The 22352-nt window shown below is 40.2% G+C and overlaps 1 protein-coding gene across 1 annotated transcript in view; it reads right to left on the reverse strand.

Moving 5' to 3' along the window:
* The window catches only part of LOC126267246 (DDB1- and CUL4-associated factor 13), a 65326-nt gene extending 43176 nt beyond the window's left edge, over window positions 1-22150 (reverse strand). Inside the window, exons 1-2 of the mRNA XM_049972254.1 lie at window positions 21790-22150; window positions 18583-18782 (exon numbers count right to left, since the gene is read on the reverse strand). Of these exons, the coding sequence (XP_049828211.1) occupies window positions 18583-18782; window positions 21790-21859 (270 nt within the window). The 5' untranslated portion in view covers window positions 21860-22150. The remainder of the gene's footprint in view (window positions 1-18582; window positions 18783-21789) is intronic.
* Window positions 22151-22352: the final 202 nt, after the last annotated feature.

Genomic DNA, 22352 nt, shown 5'->3' on the forward strand with positions numbered 1-22352 from the left:
TCTGTCTTTTGTTCCTCCTTAGGCCTCACAATGATAACTAATCAGTTGCAACTGACTACTCAACAACTGGAGGAATTTATGAGACGAGCAGCTTTAAATTCTAAAACATTAAATGTGTGTGTGTTTTTCATTTTAACTGTTCACATACTGTTTTGAATTTCCCTGAGTTAAGGATGGTGGACATTGTTCTTATTTTTAAGTACACAGTGAGATTTGTAGGACTCACATCTGACTCTAATTGCCACACCTTAAGGACCTAAAAAGACAGTCCCTCAACACACTCAGTATTTTAAAATACATGAGATTTCGGCTTGATTGCAAGTGCACAATGTATGGATTTGCAAGACCCCCTGATTTTAAAAAAGTAGACATGGAGCAGCATGAAGGAATTAGACTGGTCAGTGGGGCCTTTAGAATGAGCCCTGCATTGAGCTTCTATGCTGTGACTTGTGAGCTGCTGCTCCATGTTAGAGATGAGTGTGGCTGATTTTAAAGTTTTACACCAAGCTTAGAACACAACTCAATCTTGGCTCCTGAAAAGGCCCAGAATTATTTTAGACTAGATGAATCATAGGAAAGATTGTGCCTTTCGGTCTCTGCTTTTTAACATTTTAAATAAGTTTTAAAGTTATCTGCACTGCTGATTCCAAACAAGGGAACTTTCGTGGCTGTTCAGTGGTTTTCCACAGTGATGTCTTCTGGATTCACCTTCTGTGTGAATATACTGTAGTCTCTATTCACCGCAAAGCCCCATGTAATCCTGAAGGCACTCAGGCAGATATGACATCTTCAGGGCAATCGGTTTCTCATCTGCTCTGATTCCCTTAGTGTCCCACAATCATTGCAAGACATGTAGCCTACAGAGAAAATGGTTCAGGTAACACATGACCCATCATACTTTCTTCAACAGAGGGGGAAACAGACATCATTCTGCTGGATACTGGAACATATAGGAATCAAGGGAAATGAATAAGCAGATCAAGCCACCACACAGCCCTGCAGGGTGATACAATGTGGCATTTCCCTGCAGTCTGTCAATTCGCTTCCATGCAGTTGTAGCAGAAGATCAGCTGGCAGTGAGGGACAATAACCTGAAGTTGGTGAAACCAACTACGTGATGGTGCCATTTCTCATGCTGATCAGTCAGGTAGGATGAAGTAACCCTGATCTGCCACGAATTGGGCACTGTTCCCTAATATGTGGCTTCCTACTCAAGGAAGAGAGACCCTCCCACCTCCCCAGTCTGTGGAACCTGTGGCATGCTAATCACTGTACGCCACATATTAACTTAGCACATTTTATATTATTATAAGCAGGCAGAAACGAATTTATGTTTTTCTTTTCAATTCTCATTTTAATAATTTTGCGTCCTATTGTCATATTGGTTTTATAGAATTTTGGCTGCGCGTCTGGCTGGCCTGTCGAGCATGCCCTTGAGGTCGCATAATGCGTTTACCTGCACTGATAGCCATCTCTGCGGACTACTGCCTATGCCTGAGCTCTTCTCTTGTCCGATCTCGCCCTTTGTTGAGTTTTTCGGGAGCCAGGGCGGTCGCAACTGTCTGGCAGTCTGAGTGTGATTATCGAGGTTACAAATAAACACTGTGTATCTGGATACTTACTCCTTAGCTTTGAATCTGGAGATGAATTGCTCAACAGATATAATGTTCACTGAAACTGCTGATGCTGCTAACTCCTCATCAAGGGCTTCCTTTATTTGCAATTAGTTCTTGTGAATCATCATATGCTCTCTGTATACATCTGAGTTTTATTTCACATATTGATACTTAATTATCAGCTTTTTGAACATAACTTACAATGTAAATGCTGGAGAATCCATAACAATCAGACGTTGACTTTCGTTTGTACTCGCATAATAATTAGCCCGCAAACAACTTTCGAGTAAAGCGTCTGGATGCCGACACATACTTTTGAAGATAATCAATATACTGCATTTTGACCTCATTAACCCAACAAATTATCACCAGAGAAACTTCAAAATCAAAAAGTCAATGATTCTGAGTTTGTTTTATACAGCACACAAATGTTATTAAACAGCAGAAGTAAATAATGATGCATTTGTTTAAGAATTCAATAAATAAATGCTAAAGTTTCTTTGTTATCTAATTAAACGTCACTTTTAATTTGTAATGACCTCTTGTGCCTCAAAAATGGCTGAGTATGTGCAACTGACCATTATCTAATGTATTTAACCTTCATTTATGTACATATTGTACATAATATCTCTATATGCAAAAATGAAATGCTGTGTGTTAGTCTCACTAAGACTCAAAAATGGCTTAACCGATTTGGGTGATGCTTTTTTTGTTGCATTTGTAATTGTTAAGGCAAAGTTTGTATGAAAGAAAAGTTTGGAAAAGTTGCCTAGAAACCTGGACCTGGAAATACTGGAAGAGCCTTTTTCTATGGGATTTTCATGATTTTCGTTATTCACAACTGAAATAATCAATATGAATAATTCATTTTTTTGTTTTGTTCATTAAGGTCTTGGACTTGGAAGCATCCTGTCTGTGTGTCAGCACAGACTGGATGTTTCACACGTTCATACATAATGTGTTTGTTAGAACAGTAATCATCTGGAGAGCTTCTTACAGCTCAGATAAGTCTGTGTTTGTATTCATTTATTTTTATTTTGCACTGTTATATTCCCATCCTTCTTCTCATTTAGGCCTTGGACCAGCAATGGTAAAGTTCACAATATTTCTTTATAATTTTTGTACTTTTTCATTTTTTTGTTTTTTTATTTTTATTTTTAAATAATTTTGCAGGAGTTAGGGCTTAATTTCATCTTCCAAATGTAGAAACTTGGCTAAAAGTTGTTCTTAGTGTGGTACGTTTCAAAACATGGTACATCACACAAGGATACATTGCATATTTTGCATTCATATTTCTCTGCGCTCATTTTGTTTCGAGTAGACTGTATGTCTACACCACTGTTTGCGTTTCTTGAACCAATCACTTGGGATGACATTTGGAAAGTGCCTTCCAGTAAAGTGCACAGGATTTACATCACCAAGCATCTTCCTTTCCTATCTCTTCTCCGTTCTGAAGCAATTTTTTCCAAGAATCTCTCAAACCAGACATGAATGAAAATCTGCTAATGTTATTTTTCTCCATGGTCATTGATCTGTGAAGAGTGTGAGCATTCAAAACACAAGATCCACATCACGCAAAATAAATAAATAAATAAATAAATAAATAAATAAATAAATAAAATAAAAAATTAAAAAATAAAACTTTTTGTACCATTTAACAAATTTACGTATAGATCCAACTGAGCTTAATAGTATGTCAGGGGTTCTACTGCACCCATACTTGCATTGTACTCACAGTCGACAACTCACTGCGGCTTCATTACTTTCTCGCCAGTCTTCCTGTTTGTCTTTCTCGGGTCACACAATTCTGTACTGTTACAGAACAGTCAACATCAAAACTTCTCTCTTGTTGCAGAATTTGATGACAAGCATATTGACAGTGGACATAAAATCAACTTCTCCTCATTTAAATTTCCTCTGTAGGTTCAGCAAATTGTACCTATTGCAACATGCAGTACCACATGCTGATGTTCTATGGCTGTGAAGCCAAAGGAACAGATCTGGACTTATATATCAATTGTCAACATACAGGTTATGGCCACATTCACAGTATGGCTTCATTATTGTTGCCACTAGATTGCCAGATTTCCCCTAAACTATGGATTTCAATTTCTGTTGTTGTGCCTGTATATACAATGAAATCAAAGACATTTTCACTTTTACAGTCACACAACACAAATGTCTTGATTCTAAATCTACTTCATTTCGAAGGAATGAATTGTTTAAAAGATAAGCAACCTTTGAACAATAATGAAGTTTCATCGACACAGAACTTTTTGTATGGATTAAACGCACTTAAAAACGTACAGTATCAATTATTTTGCTAATTTCAAACAAACTGTCATCTCTATGATTGAGACATATCTTCATCGAAAGATGGAGTGCTCAGAAGTACATCTCTGGGCCAATATTCCTTATTCTCAGCTTTTTAACGAGGGCCATGAGAAGCCACATACCAATGAATCAATACAATTCCTCAAGACCAGTATCTTTCCAGGTGGATGGTCGAGAATTATTCTAACGTATTTGCAATGGTGAAAGTGTAAGATCAATTCATTTCAAGTGCTATACATTTCATCAGATTTTCTGACTGAAATAGCACAAAAAAGGATAGAACACTTGAATCAGGCACTGGTTGGTAATTACGTCCTGCAAATGAGTAATAAAATGCATGCAGTGCTGGACTGAAATCATGCTTTTGCCAATCAAATCTATCACTAAGGCATGGCCTTTTACAGATCGATTGGTCTTCACTTTCGGAATCTGAAGAGGGTCGGGGGTTGATTTGAGTGGAGGAGCCCAAACTGTGAGGTCATTGGTCTCATCAGATTAGGGAAGAATGGGTACGGAAGTCAGCCGTGTCCTTTCGAAGGGTCCATCCCAGCATTTGCCTGAAGCAATTTAGGGGAATCACAGAAAACCTAAACCAGGATCACCGGATGTGGGATTGAACCATCGTCCTCCCGAATGAGAGTCTAGTGTGCTAACCACTGCGCCACCTCACTCAGTGAGAATTTGAAGAAGAGCTATCCTGGTGAGCTCTATTAGGTGAAGTACGTAGATTCATTACAACAGGTTTCTTCTGAAGAATCATCATCATCACTACAGTCATTGAAGATGCCTCACAGGCTGTCACTATCATTCCTCGTGAGTATCTCCAGTATCTCTTCATCAGTGCATCCATGCCAATGTGCCATTTGTTTGCACAACACAAAAGTGATAGCACTCTAAAAATCCAAACGAATAGGCAGAAAGCTAAAAGACACCACAGAAGCAGAAAGCAGATGATCACACAAATCAGCTACCATGAATGTCGAACAGCAATTGTGAAATCTGACGGAAATACTGCTGATAGTGGAACCGGCTGATGGTAAAAGCCATCATTAGGACTCAGGTACGGGCCAGGCTGCAATGATGAATGCCATCTGCAGTGCCCATGGGAAATACGACTGCAGTGGCTAATGAGGTCTGCAGCCCCCTAAGGAAAGGTGGAGTGTGACCGGATATCACATCTGCAGCATTCAAAGGGTTAATGACCTTGCTCCTGTGTGACCACACCATCATTTTATCATGTCCTCAAGATTACAAGGTCTGTTGGATTCTACTCACTGCCTCCAACTTTCTGTTTGCTGAATATAGTCCTCCTTTATCGTATTGCCTGTTCCCTAGCGGTTTTCATTCCTACCTAACCACTATCTGACTCAGTACGAACAAAAGTATGATCACCACTCCAAATTCCCCCTCCCCCCTCCTTCTCTGATTCCTAAGCTCTCTACCTACATATATGCATCCTTTCCATTTATAGCTCCCCACACAGCCTAAGCACCAAGCAATCCACATGTTCACCCTGATTAGCATTTTATTTTTGTCTAATAAGTCTTTCTAAATAAATTCACCTACAGATGCAAATGGGGCTATTGTACCTCCAGGATACTTTACCCATGAGGAAGCCTTCATAACATCTTTAACTGAGAGGTGCATGTACCACATAAAGATAATGGGATTCTGCTTTGCAGTACTGTGTCCTATTAAGTTGCCCTGACCATGGCTGCAGGTAGCATCACAGTTGTTATACCAATCACTTCGGTTTTTGCAGACAGGTTGGAGCTTCTCCGAGTACCAACTCAACAGCGAGGACTGTTACTTCTGCTCTGTGAGCTAACACCCAAACCTCCAGATGTCAGACACTCAGATCAGTACCAAACGTTATACACCATTAGTGTATCGACTCTAAGCCTCATTCAGTTCATATTATGTGCTGTTGTCCAGTGTTATGGGCATAAATGTTAATTTAAAGTAATATCAGAACTATGGAGCACAGAAAAAGCATAATTTTGAGTAACTATTATGTATAGCTTCCTCTTTACAAGAAGGGAGATAAGGAGATACCATCAAACTATCAACCAATTTCACTTTTGCCGGTTTTCTCAAAAATATTTGAAATGGTTGTGTTCAAGCTTCTCCTTAAGCATCTGACTGCAAATAACATATTGTCCAAGTCACTGTTTGGATTTATTAAGGGTTCTGACACAGAGAAAGCTATTTGCACTTACAGTGAGAATGTACTTAATTTCTTAGATAATAAATTAGAGGCTACTGGTATTTTCTGTGACCTATCAAAAGCCTTTGACAGTGTGAATTAGAGCATTCTCTTAGGTAAATTAGAATATTATGGTGTCCCCAGCAAAGCTGTGAAATGGTTTGAGTCTTTTCTTTCTAACAAGAAGGAAAGAGTGTCATTCCAAAATACCAGTGCAGTAAGCAGTCAATCTTCATCTGATTGGGAATTAATTACATGTAGTGCTCCTCATGGCTCCACCTAGAGTCCATAGCTTTTTCCTGTGTACATTAATGACCTCTCGTCTGTTACATTGCCAGATGCTAATATTGTTTTGTTTGCAGATGATACAAAAACATTGCAATAAGCAGCAACTCGTTAGGTTAGGTTACAGATTTAGAAATAGCTGCTAATCAAATTTTCACTGACATTAATAAATGGTTTAAAGCTAATTCATTGTCATTAAACTTTGAGAAGACCCACAATATGCAGTTCAGAACCTGTAAGAGATTTCCTTCCAGCATGTGTATAACATATGAAAACATGCAGATTGAAGATGTTGACCATGTTAAATTTCTGGGATTACAACTAGATAATAAATTCAGTTGGGAAGGATATACCACAGAGTTGCTCAAGTGCCTAAACAAGCCTGTATTTTCAGTGAGACTGATGTCAAATGTAGCAGATATAAATACAGAAAAAAAACTTGCACACTTTGCTTACTTTCATTCTATTATGATGTACAGGGTCATATTCTGGAGTAACTCATCAAACCGAGCAAAAGTTTTTAGGACAGAGAAGCATGTGATAAAAATCATTTGTGGTGTAAATTCCAGAACATCCTATAGAAACCTGTTCAAGGAACTTGTATTCTCATCACTGTTTCTCAGTATATTTATTCCGTAACGAAATTTGTTGCAAGTAATATATCTCTATTTCCAACCAGTAGCTCAATACATAGTCTCAATACTCAGAATAAGAACAATCAACTTAAAAACCTAAAGTCACTTACCTTGGTCCAAAATGGGGTCCAATAGTCAGGAATACACATTTTCAATAAATTGCCAGTAACCATTAAAAACTTTTTGTTTCAGAAAAAGCAAGGTTTAAAGAGAGTTCGAATGACTTTTTGATAGGCAACTCCTTCTACTCTATAGATGAATATCTTAACAGAGGCTGTTAAGCCAGCTTAAGTAAAAATGTCTGTTAGATTTCAGTTTTGACAGCACTTGGTCACAACAGTCAAGATTAGGTATTTCTGTATGATAAATTTATTAATAGTGCACAACAATGTTTCATTCTGGCAGCATGTTAATTCTGTAAATATTAGCTGTTCCAGTTTACCACATTGTACTCACATATTTCGACAATCTCCTGACAAATGATCAGGGTAGTAAGTATTATATTCAAATGTTTTATGTTTTTATGTTATACTTTATGAACTGTTCCACACCCAGGAAAATCATCTCATTGTTTGGGTCTATGGAACAAAAACTGAATCTAATCTTGTGGGGAAATTGGTAGGGCGTTAGACTGTTGTACCAAGGGTTATGGATTCGTATCCCAATGACGACAAATTTTTACTGTGTTATGTATGGAAGTGTTATATGGGACTATTAATATTTCCGCACGTGGGATGCAATTGTTTCTTTATTCTACTATTCAGACTGTTTATGTTTATTCAGTGAAACTACAAATACATTAGCTGCTTCATCACGAGTGGTGCCTGTTCTATCGGACATGAGCAACAGAACACAATACCTATCTATACAAAGGTACTCTATAGGTTTGCTACTTTCACCCTAATGAAACAAAGGCAGACTGCCAAAAGAACATTGCTACAGACTCCGAAAAGTCCTTTTACACGTCAGAAAAATGTTCTCCCCTATGACAGTTTCACACATAAACAGTTAAAACAAAGTCATCAGTTAGATCTGAACACAGGACGTTTAGTATGGCGACCTCACACCCTACCAACTTACACACATGAGATTTACAAAACCACTGCTCACGCATACATCTTTCATGTGCTCTGTAGTTCTGGTGTCACTTTCAATCACTGTTTACGCATGTTCTACTGGACAACATGTTCTACTGGACAACAGAGCATAGCATGAACGAAATCAGTGTTTTGGTTGATACTCTATCAACATACAACATTTGGCACCAATCTGAGTGTCTGGCATCTGTAAGTTTTGGTGTAAGATGCTTTACAATAAAGAAAGTCTTAATAAGACTTTCATTACAGTTGCAAAAGACATTGATTAACCTATACAACTTGCATTCTGTTTGGTCACATTAACAACCATAAACAGTGAGAATTCAGTGAGTGACTGAAATGTATCCAAATGGCACAAATGGAAAATGGGGTCAGGTCAACAATGTGAACCATCTGTATTTTTTTGAAGTATGACTTCGAATGTCAAGTAGATGACATTTGTGATGTATCTGTTTGTTTCAATAGCAGATGCCATTGGTGTGTTTTGCTCATTTGGTTCTTGTATCAGGTTATTTACTATACCATGTTGGACTAGTGGAGATAATGAGTGAATTGAAGAGCACAATACTGTCATTCTGTTTTGACTAATGGCAGTCATATTACTGCAGGCCAACCTAAGATGAAGGTACCACATGTCTATTTTGACCTATGACGAAACTGTGTTGTGTGACATATTTGAAATGGATCGTAGAGGGTGTGTTGCAGTATATGGTGATGCGCTGTAGTGTGGGATGTTTGTTTCTAAATTTTTTGTGACTGCTGTTGGTGACTGATTGGACTTCTTGAGTGTTGTTTGTGAAAATAATACTAGATGAATTTGCAACAGTTCGTTAGTGAGTTATTTTAATGCTGGCGTTTTGGGCAATACATTTATTTTTAGGTTTCGAATTATTAGTGCTGCCTGTTGTTTATATTTGGAGACTTAAATTTATGTTTCATCTTTTAATAGTTATGGATATGAGAATTAAGTACACAGGTATGTCCCTGCATGCCACAATGGGGACAACATGTTGACCATGATAAAATTCCTACAGTTATTTGGTTTAACTACCGAGTAAGTGAAGTGTTACATTTGTCGAGGAGGTACGAAACTGACCAAAGCTGCTGTATCTCAGACCACATACTGGTATATGTGGAGCTATCAGCATTCTATATGGAGGGGTTCCTAATATGAGAAGTTTAGATTGCCCATTTTAGAGACTGTGTTGATGATATATTACTTTTGCTACCATTGCTTCTCTAGATTTACATGTTGGCTGATTTCGATGGTTCGGTGTCTTATTTTTATTGAAGTATGTGTGGGATGTGTGTTCACGTGCATTTACTGTGTAAACAAAATCGGTTTATTGTGTTGTTAGCTGCTTGTAATTATGTTCGATTGTGATTGGGAGGTATTGTGGAGTTGATTTTATGTACATTACTGGTCTACAACTTTCAGTTTTAATTATGTGAGTGAGTTTTGGTTTTGTGGCATTGTGGACTTCGCTTTAGCTATATAAGCCAACTGACTTACGTCCATAGCCAGACAGTTAATGTCACTGGCTTTGGTGCGGAAGGACCTGATTTTCAATTCCCGATACCTCCTCAGATTTTTTCTGAGATGTAAGAAGGTCTGGTACAGAGTCTACTCAGATCTTCTGAGGTCAAATTTGGAACTGCTTGACTAAAGAAGCACCAGCATTATCAGAATTAATTTATTTGCAATAATGGCTGTAGGAATTGACAACATGCTGATAACGTCACACAATCATGGAACTGCTTTGGAGGCACAGTCGGCCAGTCACAACAGGCCTAAGACATAACCCATCAGTGGTGTTTACTTACTTTACTAGACAAACTGAAGTGTTAGAAAATAGACTTGTCAAATTGTGTGGGGTTTTGTGAGTTCATGGATTTCTTTGGAGCTATACAAGTCAAGCAAAATTACCGACACCAGTTTTTGTTCAGGTTGTTTCATTGTAGTTTTGTTGATTGCTGAGGATTTTATTTGCTTAATCTTTGAGTTAGTATTTGTTTTGGTATTTTTTTATTATTTAGTTTATCCACACCCAAAACCATCCAATTCCTGTGGTTGTTCCATTAGTTTAATGATTTTTCTGCAATTAAATACTGTTTGTATTATTTCCCCCCCCCCCCCCCCCCCCAAGAACCACGGACACTGCCGTTGGTGGGGACACTTGCGTGCCTCAGCTATACAGATAGACGTAACACAGGTGCAACCACTACGGAAGGGTATCTGTTGAGAGACCAGACAAACGTGTGGTTCCTGAAGGGGGACAGCAGCCTTTCCAGTAGTTGCGGGGACAACAGTGTGGATGATTGACTGATCTGGCCTTGCAACATTAACCAAAACGGCCTTGCTGTGCTGGTACTGTGAACGGCTGAAAGCAAGAGTAAACTACAGCCGTAATTTTTTCAAAGGGCATGCAGCTTTACTGAATGGTTAAATGAAGATGACGTCCTCTTGGGTAAAATATTCTGTAGGTAAAATAGTCCCCCCTTCGGTGGTGGTTAGCGTTTTAACGTCCCATCGACAAAGAGGTCATTAGAGACGGAGCGCAAGCTCGGGTTACGGAAGGATTGGGAAGGAAATCGACTGTGTCCTTTCAAAGGAACCATCCCAGCATTTGCCTGAAACGATTTAGGGAAATCATGGCCCCCATTCAGATCTCCGGGCGGGAACTACTCTGGAGGATGTCGCTATCAGGAGACAAAAAAACTGGCGTTCTACAGATCGGAGCGTGGAATTTCAGATCACTCAATTGAGCAGATAGGTTAGAATATTTAAAACGGGAAATGGATAGGTTAAAGTTAGATATAGTGGGAATTAGCGAAGTTCGGTGGCAGGAGGAACAAGACTATTGGTCGGGCGAATACAGGGTGATTGTTGTTGTGGTCTTCAGTCCTGAGACTGGTTTGATGCAGCTCTCCATGCTAATCTATCCTTGCAAGCCTCTTCATCTCCCAGTACCTACTGCAACCTACATCCTTCTGAATCTGCTTAGTGTATACATCTCTTGGTCTCCCTCTATGATTTTTACCCTCCACGCTGCCCTCCAATACTAAATTGGTGATCCCTTGATGCCTCAGAACATGTCCTACCAATTGATCCCTTCTTCTGGTCAAGTTGTGCCACAAACTTCTCTTCTCCCCAAACCTATTCAATACTTCCTCATTAGTAATGCGATCTACCCATCTAATCTTCAGCATTCTTCTGTAGCACCACATTTCGAAAGCTCCCTTTCACGTCCCTCGACTCATAACTGCCATCTGGTTTCTGTACAAATTGTAAATAGCCTTTCGCTCCCTGTACTTTACCCCTGCCCCCTTCAGAATTTGAAAGAGAGTATTCCAATCTACATTGTCAAAAGCTTTCTCTAAGTCTACAAATGCTAGAAATGTAGGTTTGCCTTTCCTTAATCTTTCTTCTAAGATGAGTCGTAACGTCAGTATTGACTCACGTGTTCCAGTATTTCTACGGAATCCAAAATGATCCTCCCCGAGGTCGGCTTCTATTAGTTTTTCCATTTGTCTGTAAGGAATTCATGTTAGTATTTTGCAGCTATGGCTTATTAAACTGATAGTTCGGTAATTTTCATATCTGTAAACACATGCTTTCTTTGGGATTGGAATTATTATATTCTTCTTGAAGTCTGAGGGTATTTCGCCTGTCTCATACATCTTGCTCACCAGATGGTAGAGTTTTGTCAGGACTGGCTCTCCCAAGGCCGTCAGTAGTTCCAATGGAATGTTGTCTACTCCGGGGGCCTTGTTTCGACTCAGGTCTTTTAGTGCTCTGTCAAACTCTTCACGCAATATCGTATCTCCCATTTCATCTTCATCTACATCCTCTTCCATTTCATAATATTGTCCTCAAGTACATCACCCTTGTATAGGCCCTCTATGTACTCCTTCCACTTTTCTGGTTTCCCTTCTTTGCTTAGAACTGGGTTTCCATCTGAGCTATTGATGTTCATACAAGTGGTTCTCGTATCTCCAAAGGTATCTTTAATTTTCCTGTAGGCAGGATCTATCTTAACCCTACTGTGATAAGCCTCTACATCCTTACATTTGTGCTCTAGCCATCCCTGCTTAGCCATTTTGCACTTCCTGTCGATCTCATTTTTGAGACGTTTGTATTCCTTTTTGCCTGCTTCGTTTATTGCATTTTTATATTTTCTCCTTTCATCAATTAAATTCAATATTTCTTCTGTTACCCAAGGATTTCTACTAGCCTTCATCTTTTTATCTACTTGATCCTCTGCTGCCTTCACTACTTCATCCCTCAAAGCTACCCATTCTTCTTCTACCGTATTTCTTTCCCCCATTCCTGTCAATTGCTCCCTTATGCCCTCCCTGAAACTCTGTACAACCTCTCGTTCTTTTAGTTTATCCAGGTCCCATCTTTTTAAATTCCCACCTTTTTGCAGTTTCTTTAGTTTTAATCTACAGGTCATAACCAATATATTGTGGTCAGAGTCCACATCTGCCCCTGGAAATGTCTTACAATTTAAAACCTGGTTCCTAAATCTCTGTCTTACCATTATATAATCTATCTGAAACCTGTCAGTATCTCCAGGCTTCTTCCATGTATACAGCCTTCTTTTATGGTTCTTGAACCAAGTGTTACCTATGATTAAGTTGTGCTCTGTGCAAAATTCTACCAGGCGGCTTCGTCTTACATTTCTTAGCCCCAATCCATATCCACCTACTACGTTTCCTTCTCTCCCTTTTCATACAACCGAATTCCAGTCACCCATGACTATTATGTTTTCGTCACCCTTCACTATCTGAATAATTTCTTTTATTTCATCATACATCTCTTCAATTTCTTCGTCATCTGCAGAGCTAGTTGGCTTATAAACTTGTACTACTGTAGTAGATGTGGGCTTCGTATCTATCTTGGCCACAATAATGCGTTCACTATGCTGTTTGTAGTAGCTTACCCGCATACCTATTTTCCTATTCATTATTAAACCTACTCCTGCATTAACCCTATTTGATTTTGTGTTTATAACCCTGTAGTCACCTGACCAGAGGTCTTGTTCCTCCTGCCACCGAACTTCACTAATTCACACTATATCTAACATTAACCTGTCCATTTCCCTTTTTAAATTTTCTAACCTACCTGCCCGATTAAGGGATCTGACATTCCAAGCTCCGATCCGTAGAACACCAGTTTTCTTTCTCCTAATAACGACATCCTCTTGAGTAGTCCCCACCCGGAGATCCGAATGGGGGACTATTTTACCTCCAGAATATTTTACCCAAGAGGATGCTATCATCATTTAATCATACAGTAAAGCTGCTTGCCCTCGGGAAAAATTACGGCCATAGTTTCCCCTTGCTTTCAGCCGTTCGCAGTACCAGCACAGCAAGGCCGTTTTGGTTATTGTTACAAGGCCAGATCAGTCAATCATCCAGACTGTTGCCCTTGCAACTACTGAAAAGGCTGCTGCCCCTCTTCAGGAACCACACGTTTGTCTGGCCTCTCAACAGATACCCCTCCGTTGTGGTTGCACCTACGGTACAGCTATCTGTATCGCTGAGGCACACAAGCCTCCCCACCAATGGCAAGGTCCATGGTTCATGGTTCATGGAATACAGGGTTATAAATACAAAATCATATAGGGGTAATGCAGGAGTCGGTTTAATAATGCATAAAAAATAGGGGTGCAGGTAAGCTACTACAAACAGGATAGGGAACGCCTTATTGTGGCCAAGATAGACACGAAGCCCACGCCTACTACAGTAGTACAAGTTTATATGCCAACTAGCTCTGCAGATGACGAAATGTATGATGAAATAAAAGAAATTATTCAGATAGTGAAGGGAGACGAAAATTTAATAGTCATGGGTGACTGGAATTCGGTTGTAGGAAAAGGAAGAGAAGGAAATGTAGTAGGTGAATATGGATTGGGGGAAAGAAATGAAAAAGGAAGCCACCTGGTAGAATTTTGCACAGAGCACAACTTAATCATAGCTAACACTTGGTTTAAGAATCACGAAAGAAGGTTGTATACATGGAAGAACCCTGGAGATACTAAAATGTATCAGATAGATTATACACTCCTGGAAATTGAAATAAGAACACCGTGAATTCATTGTCCCAGGTAGGGGAAACTTTATTGACACATTCCTGGGGTCAGATACATCACATGATCACACTGACAGAACCACAGGCACATAGACACAGGCAACAGAGCATGCACAATGTCGGCACTAGTACAGTGTATATCCACCTTTCGCAGCAATGCAGGCTGCTATTCTCCCATGGAGACAATCGTAGAGATGCTGGATGAAGTCCTGTGGAACGGCTTGCCATGCCATTTCCACCTGGCACCTGAGTTGGACCAGCGTTCGTGCTGGACGTGCAGACCGCGTGAGACGACGCTTCATCCAGTCCCAAACATGCTCAATGGGGGACAGATCCGGAGATCTTGCTGGCCAGGGTAGTTAACTTACACCTTCTAGAGCACGTTGGGTAGCACGGGACACATGCGGACGTGCATTGTCCTGTTGGAACAGCAAGTTCCCTTGCCGGTCTAGGAATGGTAGAACGATGGGTTCGATGACGGTTTGGATGTACCGTGCACTATTCAGTGTTCCCTCGACGATCACCAGAGGTGTACGGCCAGTGTAGGAGATCGTTCCCCACACCATGGTGCCGGGTGTTGGCTCTGTGTGCCTCGGTCCTATGCAGTCCTGATTGTGGCACTCACCTGCACGGCGCCAAACACGCACACGACCATCATTGGCACCAAGGCAGAAGCGACTCTCATCTCTGAAGACGACACGTCTCCATTCGTCCCTCCATTCACGCCTGTCGCGACACCACTGGAGGCGGGCTGCACGATGTTGGGGCGTGAGCGGAAGACGGCCTAACAGTGTGCGGGACCGTAGCCCTGCTTCATGGAGACGGTTGCGAATGGTCCTCGCCGATACCCCAGGAGCAACAGTGTCCCTAATTTGCTGGGAAGTGGCGGTGCGGTCCCCTACGGCACTGCGTAGGATCCTACGGTCTTGGCGTGCATCCGTGCATCGCTGCAGTCCGGTCTCAGATCGACGGGCACGTGCACCTACCGCCGACCACTGGCGACAACATCGATGTACTGTGGAGACCTCACGCCCCACGTGTTGAGCAATTCGGCGGTACGTCCACCCGGTCTCCCGCATGCCCACTATACGCCCTCGCTCAAAGTCCGTCAACTGCACATACGGTTCACGTCCACACTGTCGCGGCATGCTACCAGTGTTAAAGACTGCGATGGAGCTCCGTATGCCACGGCAAACTGGCCGACACTGACGGCGGCGGTGCACAAATGCTGCGCAGCTAGCGCCACTCGACGGCCAACACCGCGGTTCCTGGTGTGTCCGCTGTGCCGTGCGTGTGATCATTGCTTGTACAGCCCTCTCGCAGTGTCCGGAGCAAGTATTGTGGGTCTGACACACCGGTGTCAATGTGTTCTTTTTTCCATTTCCAGGAGTGTATAATGGTAAGACAGAGATTTAGAAACCAGGTTTTAAATTGTAAGACATTTCCAGGGGCAGTGTGGACTCTGACCGCAATCTATTGGTTATGAACTGAAGATTAAAACTGAAAAATTGCAAAAAGATGGGAATTTAAGAAGATGGGACCTGGATACACTGACTAAACCAGATGTTGTACAGAGTTTCAGAGAGAGCATAAGGGAACAATTGACAGGAATGAGGAAAAGAAATAGAGTAGAAGAAGAATGGATAGCTTTGAGAGATGAAGTAGTGAAGGCAGCAGAGGATCAAGTAGGTAAAAAGACGAGAGCTAGTAGAAATCCTTGGGTAACAAGAAGAAATATTGAATTTAATTGATGAAAGGAGAAAATATAAAAATGCAGTAAATGAAGCAGGCAAAAAGGAGTACAAGCATCTCAAAAAAGAGATCGACAGGAAGTGCAACATCACTAAACAAGGAAGGCTAGAGGACAAATGTAAGTATGTAGAGACTTATCTCATGAGGGGTAAGATAGATACTGCCTACAGGAAAATTAAAGATACCTTTGGAGAAAAGAGAACCACTTGTATGAACATCAAGAGCTCAGATGGAAACCCAGTTGTAAGTAAAGAAGGGAAAGCAGAAAGGTGGAAGGAGTATATAGAGGGTCTATACAAGGGTGACGCACTTGAGAACAATATTATGGAAATGGAAGAGGATGTAGATGAAGATGAAATGGGAGACAAGATACTACGTAAAGAGTTCGACAGAGCACTGAAAAACCTGAGTTAAAACAAGGCCCCGGGAGTAGACAACATTCCATTAGAACTACTGACGGCCTTGTGAGAGCCAGTACTGACGAAACTCTACCATCTGGTGAGAAACTTGTATGAGACAGTCTAAATACCCTCACACTTCAAGAAGAATTTAATAATACCAATACCAAAGAAAGCAGGTGTTGACAGATGTGAAAATTACCGAACTATCAGTTTAATAAGTCACAGCTGCAAAATACTAACGCGAATTCTTTACAGCCGAATGGAAAAACTGATAGAAGCCGACCTCGGGGAAAATCAGTTTGGATTCCGTAGAAATATTGGAACACATGAGGCAATACTGACCCTACGACTTATCTTAGAGGTTAGATTAAGGAAAGGCACACCTACGTTTCTATCATTTGTAGACTTAGAGAAAGGTTTTGACAATGTTGCCTGGAGTATTCTCTTTCAAATTCTGAAGGTGGCAGGGGTAAAATACAGGGAGCGAAAGGCTATTTACAATTTGTACAGAAACCAGATGGCAGTTATAAAAGTCGAGGCGCATGAAAGGGATGCAGTGGTTGGGAAGGGAGTAAGACAGGGTTGTAGCCTCTCCCTGATGTTGTTCAATCTGTATATTGAGCAAGCAGTGAAGGACACAAAAGAAAAATTCGGAGTAGGTATTAAAATCCATGGAGAAGAAATAAAAACTTTGAGGTTCGCTGATGACATTGTAATTCTGTCAGAGACAGTAAAGGACTTGGAAGAGCAGTTGAATGGAATCGACAGTGTCTTGAAACGAGGATATAAGATGAACATCAACAAAAGCAAAATGAGGATAATGGAATGTAATCGAATTAAGTCTGGTGAAGCTGAGGGAATTAGACTAGGAAATGAGACAATTAAAGTAGTAAAGGAGTTTTGCTATTTGGGGAGCAAAATAACTGATGATGGTCGAAGTAGAGAGGATATAAAATGTAGACCGGCAATGGCAAGGAAAGCGTTTCTGAAGAAGAAAAATTTGTTAATATCGAGTATAGATTTAAGTGTCAGGAAGTCATTTCTGAAAGTATTTGTTTGGAGTGTAGCCATGTATGGAAGTGAATCATGGACGATAACTAATTTGGACAAGAAGAGAATAGAAGCTTTCGAAATGTGGTGCTACAGAATAATGCTGAAGATTAGATGGGTAGATCATATAACTAATGAGGAGGTACTGAATAGGATTGGGGAGAAGAGAAGTTTGTGGCACTACTTGACTAGAAGAAGGGATCGGTTGGTAGGACTTGTTCTGAGGCATCAAGGGATCACCAATTTAGTATTGGGGGGCAGCATGGAGGGTAAAATTCGTAGAGGGAGACCAAGAGATGAATACACTAAACAGATTCAGAAGGATGTGGGCTGCAGTAGGTATTGGGAGATGAAGAAGCTTGGACCGGATCTAGAGTAGCATGGAGAGCTGCATCAAACCAGTCTCAGGACTGACAACTACAACATTGTATTATTTGTTCAAATGGCTCTAAGCACTATGGGTCTTAACATCTGAGGTCATCAGTCCCCTAGGATTAGAACTACTTAAAGCTAACTAACCTAAGGACATCGCACACATCCATGCCTGAGGTAGGAATCGAACCTGCAACCGTAGCAGCAGTGCGGTTCCGGACTGAAGAGCCTAGAACCGCTCGGACACAAGGGCAAGCATATTATTTGTGTCTGTGTGTGTGTGTGTAATGAGCAACGTCATGGTCATCATATTGTATAAGCTCGAAATAGAGGTTTCAACCATCTTTATCAAGGGTTAAAACTGACAGGTGGTCTGCATTCTCCAGTTTGGCCTTTTATAGTTACACTGATGCCCACATTGAAAACCTTTATTTTCATAGTGTGGTCTGACATTTTCTGCTTTTTAATATGTTGGAACAACAAGAAAATGACTTAAAACCTCGCATTTCCTATGCGGTCTTGTTGGTTCATTGGTTTTTGTTATGTTTTCGAGTTGACCTTTTCTTGAGGCTCATATCTTCACCAGGCTCAGTGTGTCACATCTACATGGGCACAACGTTGCATTGTTTACTACTTATAGAAAATGAACCTAAACTGCGGTTCTTAAAGTTCTATTGGCAGATTCTTGGGAATGTAAACATTCTATCACTCCAAATCACAAAATCACTGAAACTTACCTCTCCATCATACGAACCACTAGCTACTGATGAAAGACGAGCAGGATGTTTTACAATGCAACTGACTCCTTCTTTATGACCTTCTAAATTTCCAATAAATGGTTTTGCAAAGACCCGCTCAAGCTTCACTGCATTGAGTGCACGTATATATTCTCGAGGTGCTTCAAATGGATGAAGATTTGGATCATAGTTTCTAGGAACTGAAATCAAACAGACAAAACATTGCAGGCAATGAATGATAAGTTTGTCGCAGTCCAACATTTCTGATTAACGGAGAAAAAATATTAGTTTGTCAAATATGCTCATTTTTACAGCCATTCTGGTAACAACTTATTACCTATTACACACTATTAATCTCACTTATAGGAAAATGGGTTTCATTGATAATGAAAGACATTACATTATTTACCTTTCAAAATTTTCGTTCTATTAGAGGCTTAATTGGATTGGCATTGGAGTATTTGCAGTAGGCCTAATAGACAAAAATTTTAAATCAACTGAAGTAGAAACTGAGTCTGTATGTGAAATGACTGTGGCATTATCTGTAATGATTGGAATCAAAGCTACAGAAGCAACTGATTACTAAAAAAGTAAAAAAATGAATTATGTTCGCTACTATGTAAGTATACAAGCCATATTATACTGGTTGGAGGAGATTTCCATAAGCTCACACTTGACAGGCAGCACTGATACTTCACAGGTGGCACACAATATAAAACTCCATGCAAAACAGTCCTAAAAGGTTTCTCAGAAAATTATTGACATCAAATGGGTTAGCATTCAATCCGTAATGGAAATATATACGACTTGTTGGTGACAAACAGATCTTACTCCCTTGACTGTGGCACAGAGAGATAGGAGTCAGTGATCACAATTAAATTGTAACATCATTAAGGTGTGGAGTTTATGAGTTTGTTGTTGTTTTTGATGGCGCCATGTTGAACTTTTGAGGTGTTGTAGTTTCGGTTTCGTTTTTCGCAGTTGTGGGTGTTTGTAGGTCAAGGGAAATGACCAATTCTAATTTTCGTAGTTTTATGTATAGGTATTGGTGTTTTGGGATCTTCAGCTGCGACTGACCTATATAGATCAAGCAGAGTGTCCAATTCCTGTAGATTTTGTAAATTTTTTTTTTCAATTTTTTTCTTTTGTTCGTCATTTTGTGTGTTTTGGGATCAAGGGTCTTTTTTCCCCCCTCTCTATTATATTTAGCTTGTCCTCTCTCTAAAACCCTCAATTTCCCGTGGTTGTCCCATTAGTTTCATTGAATGTTAGGAGGGAGATTTTACTGTCTTATTCACACGTATTATCGTGTTTGTTGCCGTGCGTATGCAGTGACACCATAGGCACCATATTCGAGACATTTAAAATAGCCATTTCCACCATATTGATGACATCATGGGTCAAAGCAGACAGGTGGAATCGAGCACTTCTGTAATCCAAAAGTAATCACCAAATGTGTTAAGAGATTTATTGAACTGGAAGATAATAAGTTCCTGTTTTGTAGGAGGTGGTCAGTCACTGAACAATTCACAAAAGAAATTCAAAGCTGTTCACACAAGTACCGGTAAGGTCATGATGACCTTTTTCTTTGACAGCAGAGGCCCTCTGCTTCTCAAGTTCCTCGAGAATGGAACCACAATCAATGCATGGCACTGTGAAGACATTCTGCATGAACTGTGACAAACCATAAAGTCACATTGCCCAGTAATCCTGTTGAGCAGAATCTTACTGTTGCATGATAATACCCTCCCCTACACTGCCAATTGGACAAAGGCTACAACTTTTTGGTTGGGAAACACTGCAAAACCCCTGTATAGCCCAGATCTTTCACCATGTGGTTTTCACATCTTTGGCGACATGAAGAAACACATGAGTGGATGTTGGTTTTAGTCAGATGAGGAAGTGCAAGAAAGAGCATGGTTTTGGATTCGTGAGCAGTCAGTTGAATTCAACGAAACGGGAATTGCTCATCTCATCTCCCAGTGGGATAATGTCTTAATGAAAGACAAAATTACTTTTCAATAGAACCATTCTATAGTCTCACTGTGGTGAGTGTTCAGTTTTCATTTGACTGCCCCTCATAAATGAATTGTCTGAAGTTACAACAAACAGTCAACCAATCTCTAGAAAACATGGACAAAACAGAACAATCTGAGAGCTACAAAACAGCAAAATATTATCACATGAGCAGTAAAAAAAAAAAATAAATAAATAAAAATAAAACCGATCATGTGATAAGGCTGCCAATGTCACATAACAGTGCCCAGACACCTGAAAAAATCTCTCTTAAGTTTTGCTCCACACTAGATCCATTGTGTGGAGACACATTACTCGTCACTGGCAAAGTGAACAAATCACATCTACATAAAAAGGAAGCAGAACTGAATGACATAACTAAAATTTAATATTACTTATTAATTTGCAGCAGGTTCCTAGAATATATCTTGATGTCAAACATTATAACTTATGAGATACTAAGCTTGACTCCTCCCACTATACCATTGGTGCTGTGGATGTAGAAATCCAAGTTGAGTCGTCGTTTCTATGCTTATGATTAAATACAACAATAGCTTTTGAAGAAAAAGAAAACCTTGATGTAGGGTAACTAACCAGGTTTGCAACTGAAGCAAAAGTCCTGACAGGCAGGATCCAGCACATTACCCTGGATGGAGAGTCACCAATATTTAAGCAGTTATTTGATGTACCCCAGTTGAAGGTAATAGGGCTGTTAATGTTTATGTAACACATCAATGATTTAAAAATTTAGAACATTGCATTTGTTGCAATCGCAGGCTTTAAAAAGAGGAAAATTCTATCTGACAAAATTGTAGTAAACAGTCAAGTTGGATATCGACAGGACACCAGCCTGGTAGACTGGCAACTTGCTCTTAATACAAGGTTGTGCACTTTACGAAAAGTAAAAGGTCATAGCTCTAACAGTTAATTCAAATCGCCTCATTCAAGGTTGATCATGGAACTCACCTTATGCTAGGATCCATTGTTATGATACTGTGTAATTGGGGGAGAGCATAAATTATACTCTAGCCTTCTAATTGACTGCATGTCAAGTACGATTTTCATTAAAATTAACTGTAAAATCTACATGCCGTATGGCTGATTGCGTCTCACTTGGCGTTTGTGTCACAGCAACTCACAGTGCAAATCACATCACACAAATTTGGCACAAAACAAGAATAATAAACTCACCTTTGTACAAATCACGTTTTGTTTCACGCAGATAATCGTCTGGATTCCGACAGAGAACTTTAACCTTCATTGTCACTTACAAACAAACTCTACAAAAACACAAACACATCTTAAGTAAACATTACGACCATGCTTTATGATCTGTATTGCAAAGACTGCTACTTTACACCAAAGAACACATTGTCCTTTCGAAGTGATCACCACAGTCTTATGTCAGACTGGTGGTTGAAGTCACTGTGCGATAAATTACCACCACTATCGAAAAACTTTATCTTGCAGGGACTCAGTGACTATCGTTTTGGTTTATGAACGATGGGACATCAGCCCATCGTGCGACAGTACCTCGTCGCAACATTATATGGGCGATGGATTGGTCGGTGAGATCCAATAACATTGGGCTCCCCCCGCCCCCCCCCCCCCCCCCGCCTGCCAAAATCTGCTTTGCTTTGGTAGCTTAGTTTTTCAATTTCTTCTTGACAACTTAATATTTACTAGACACAGTTTCCCGCGTTTTCAATTGTGTCAGAAAGTAACCTATTTCGTGACATTTTAAAAGTTCTTAA

This window comes from Schistocerca gregaria, chromosome 4 (genome assembly GCF_023897955.1).
Source record: "Schistocerca gregaria isolate iqSchGreg1 chromosome 4, iqSchGreg1.2, whole genome shotgun sequence".
Classification (NCBI taxonomy): domain Eukaryota; kingdom Metazoa; phylum Arthropoda; class Insecta; order Orthoptera; family Acrididae; genus Schistocerca; species Schistocerca gregaria.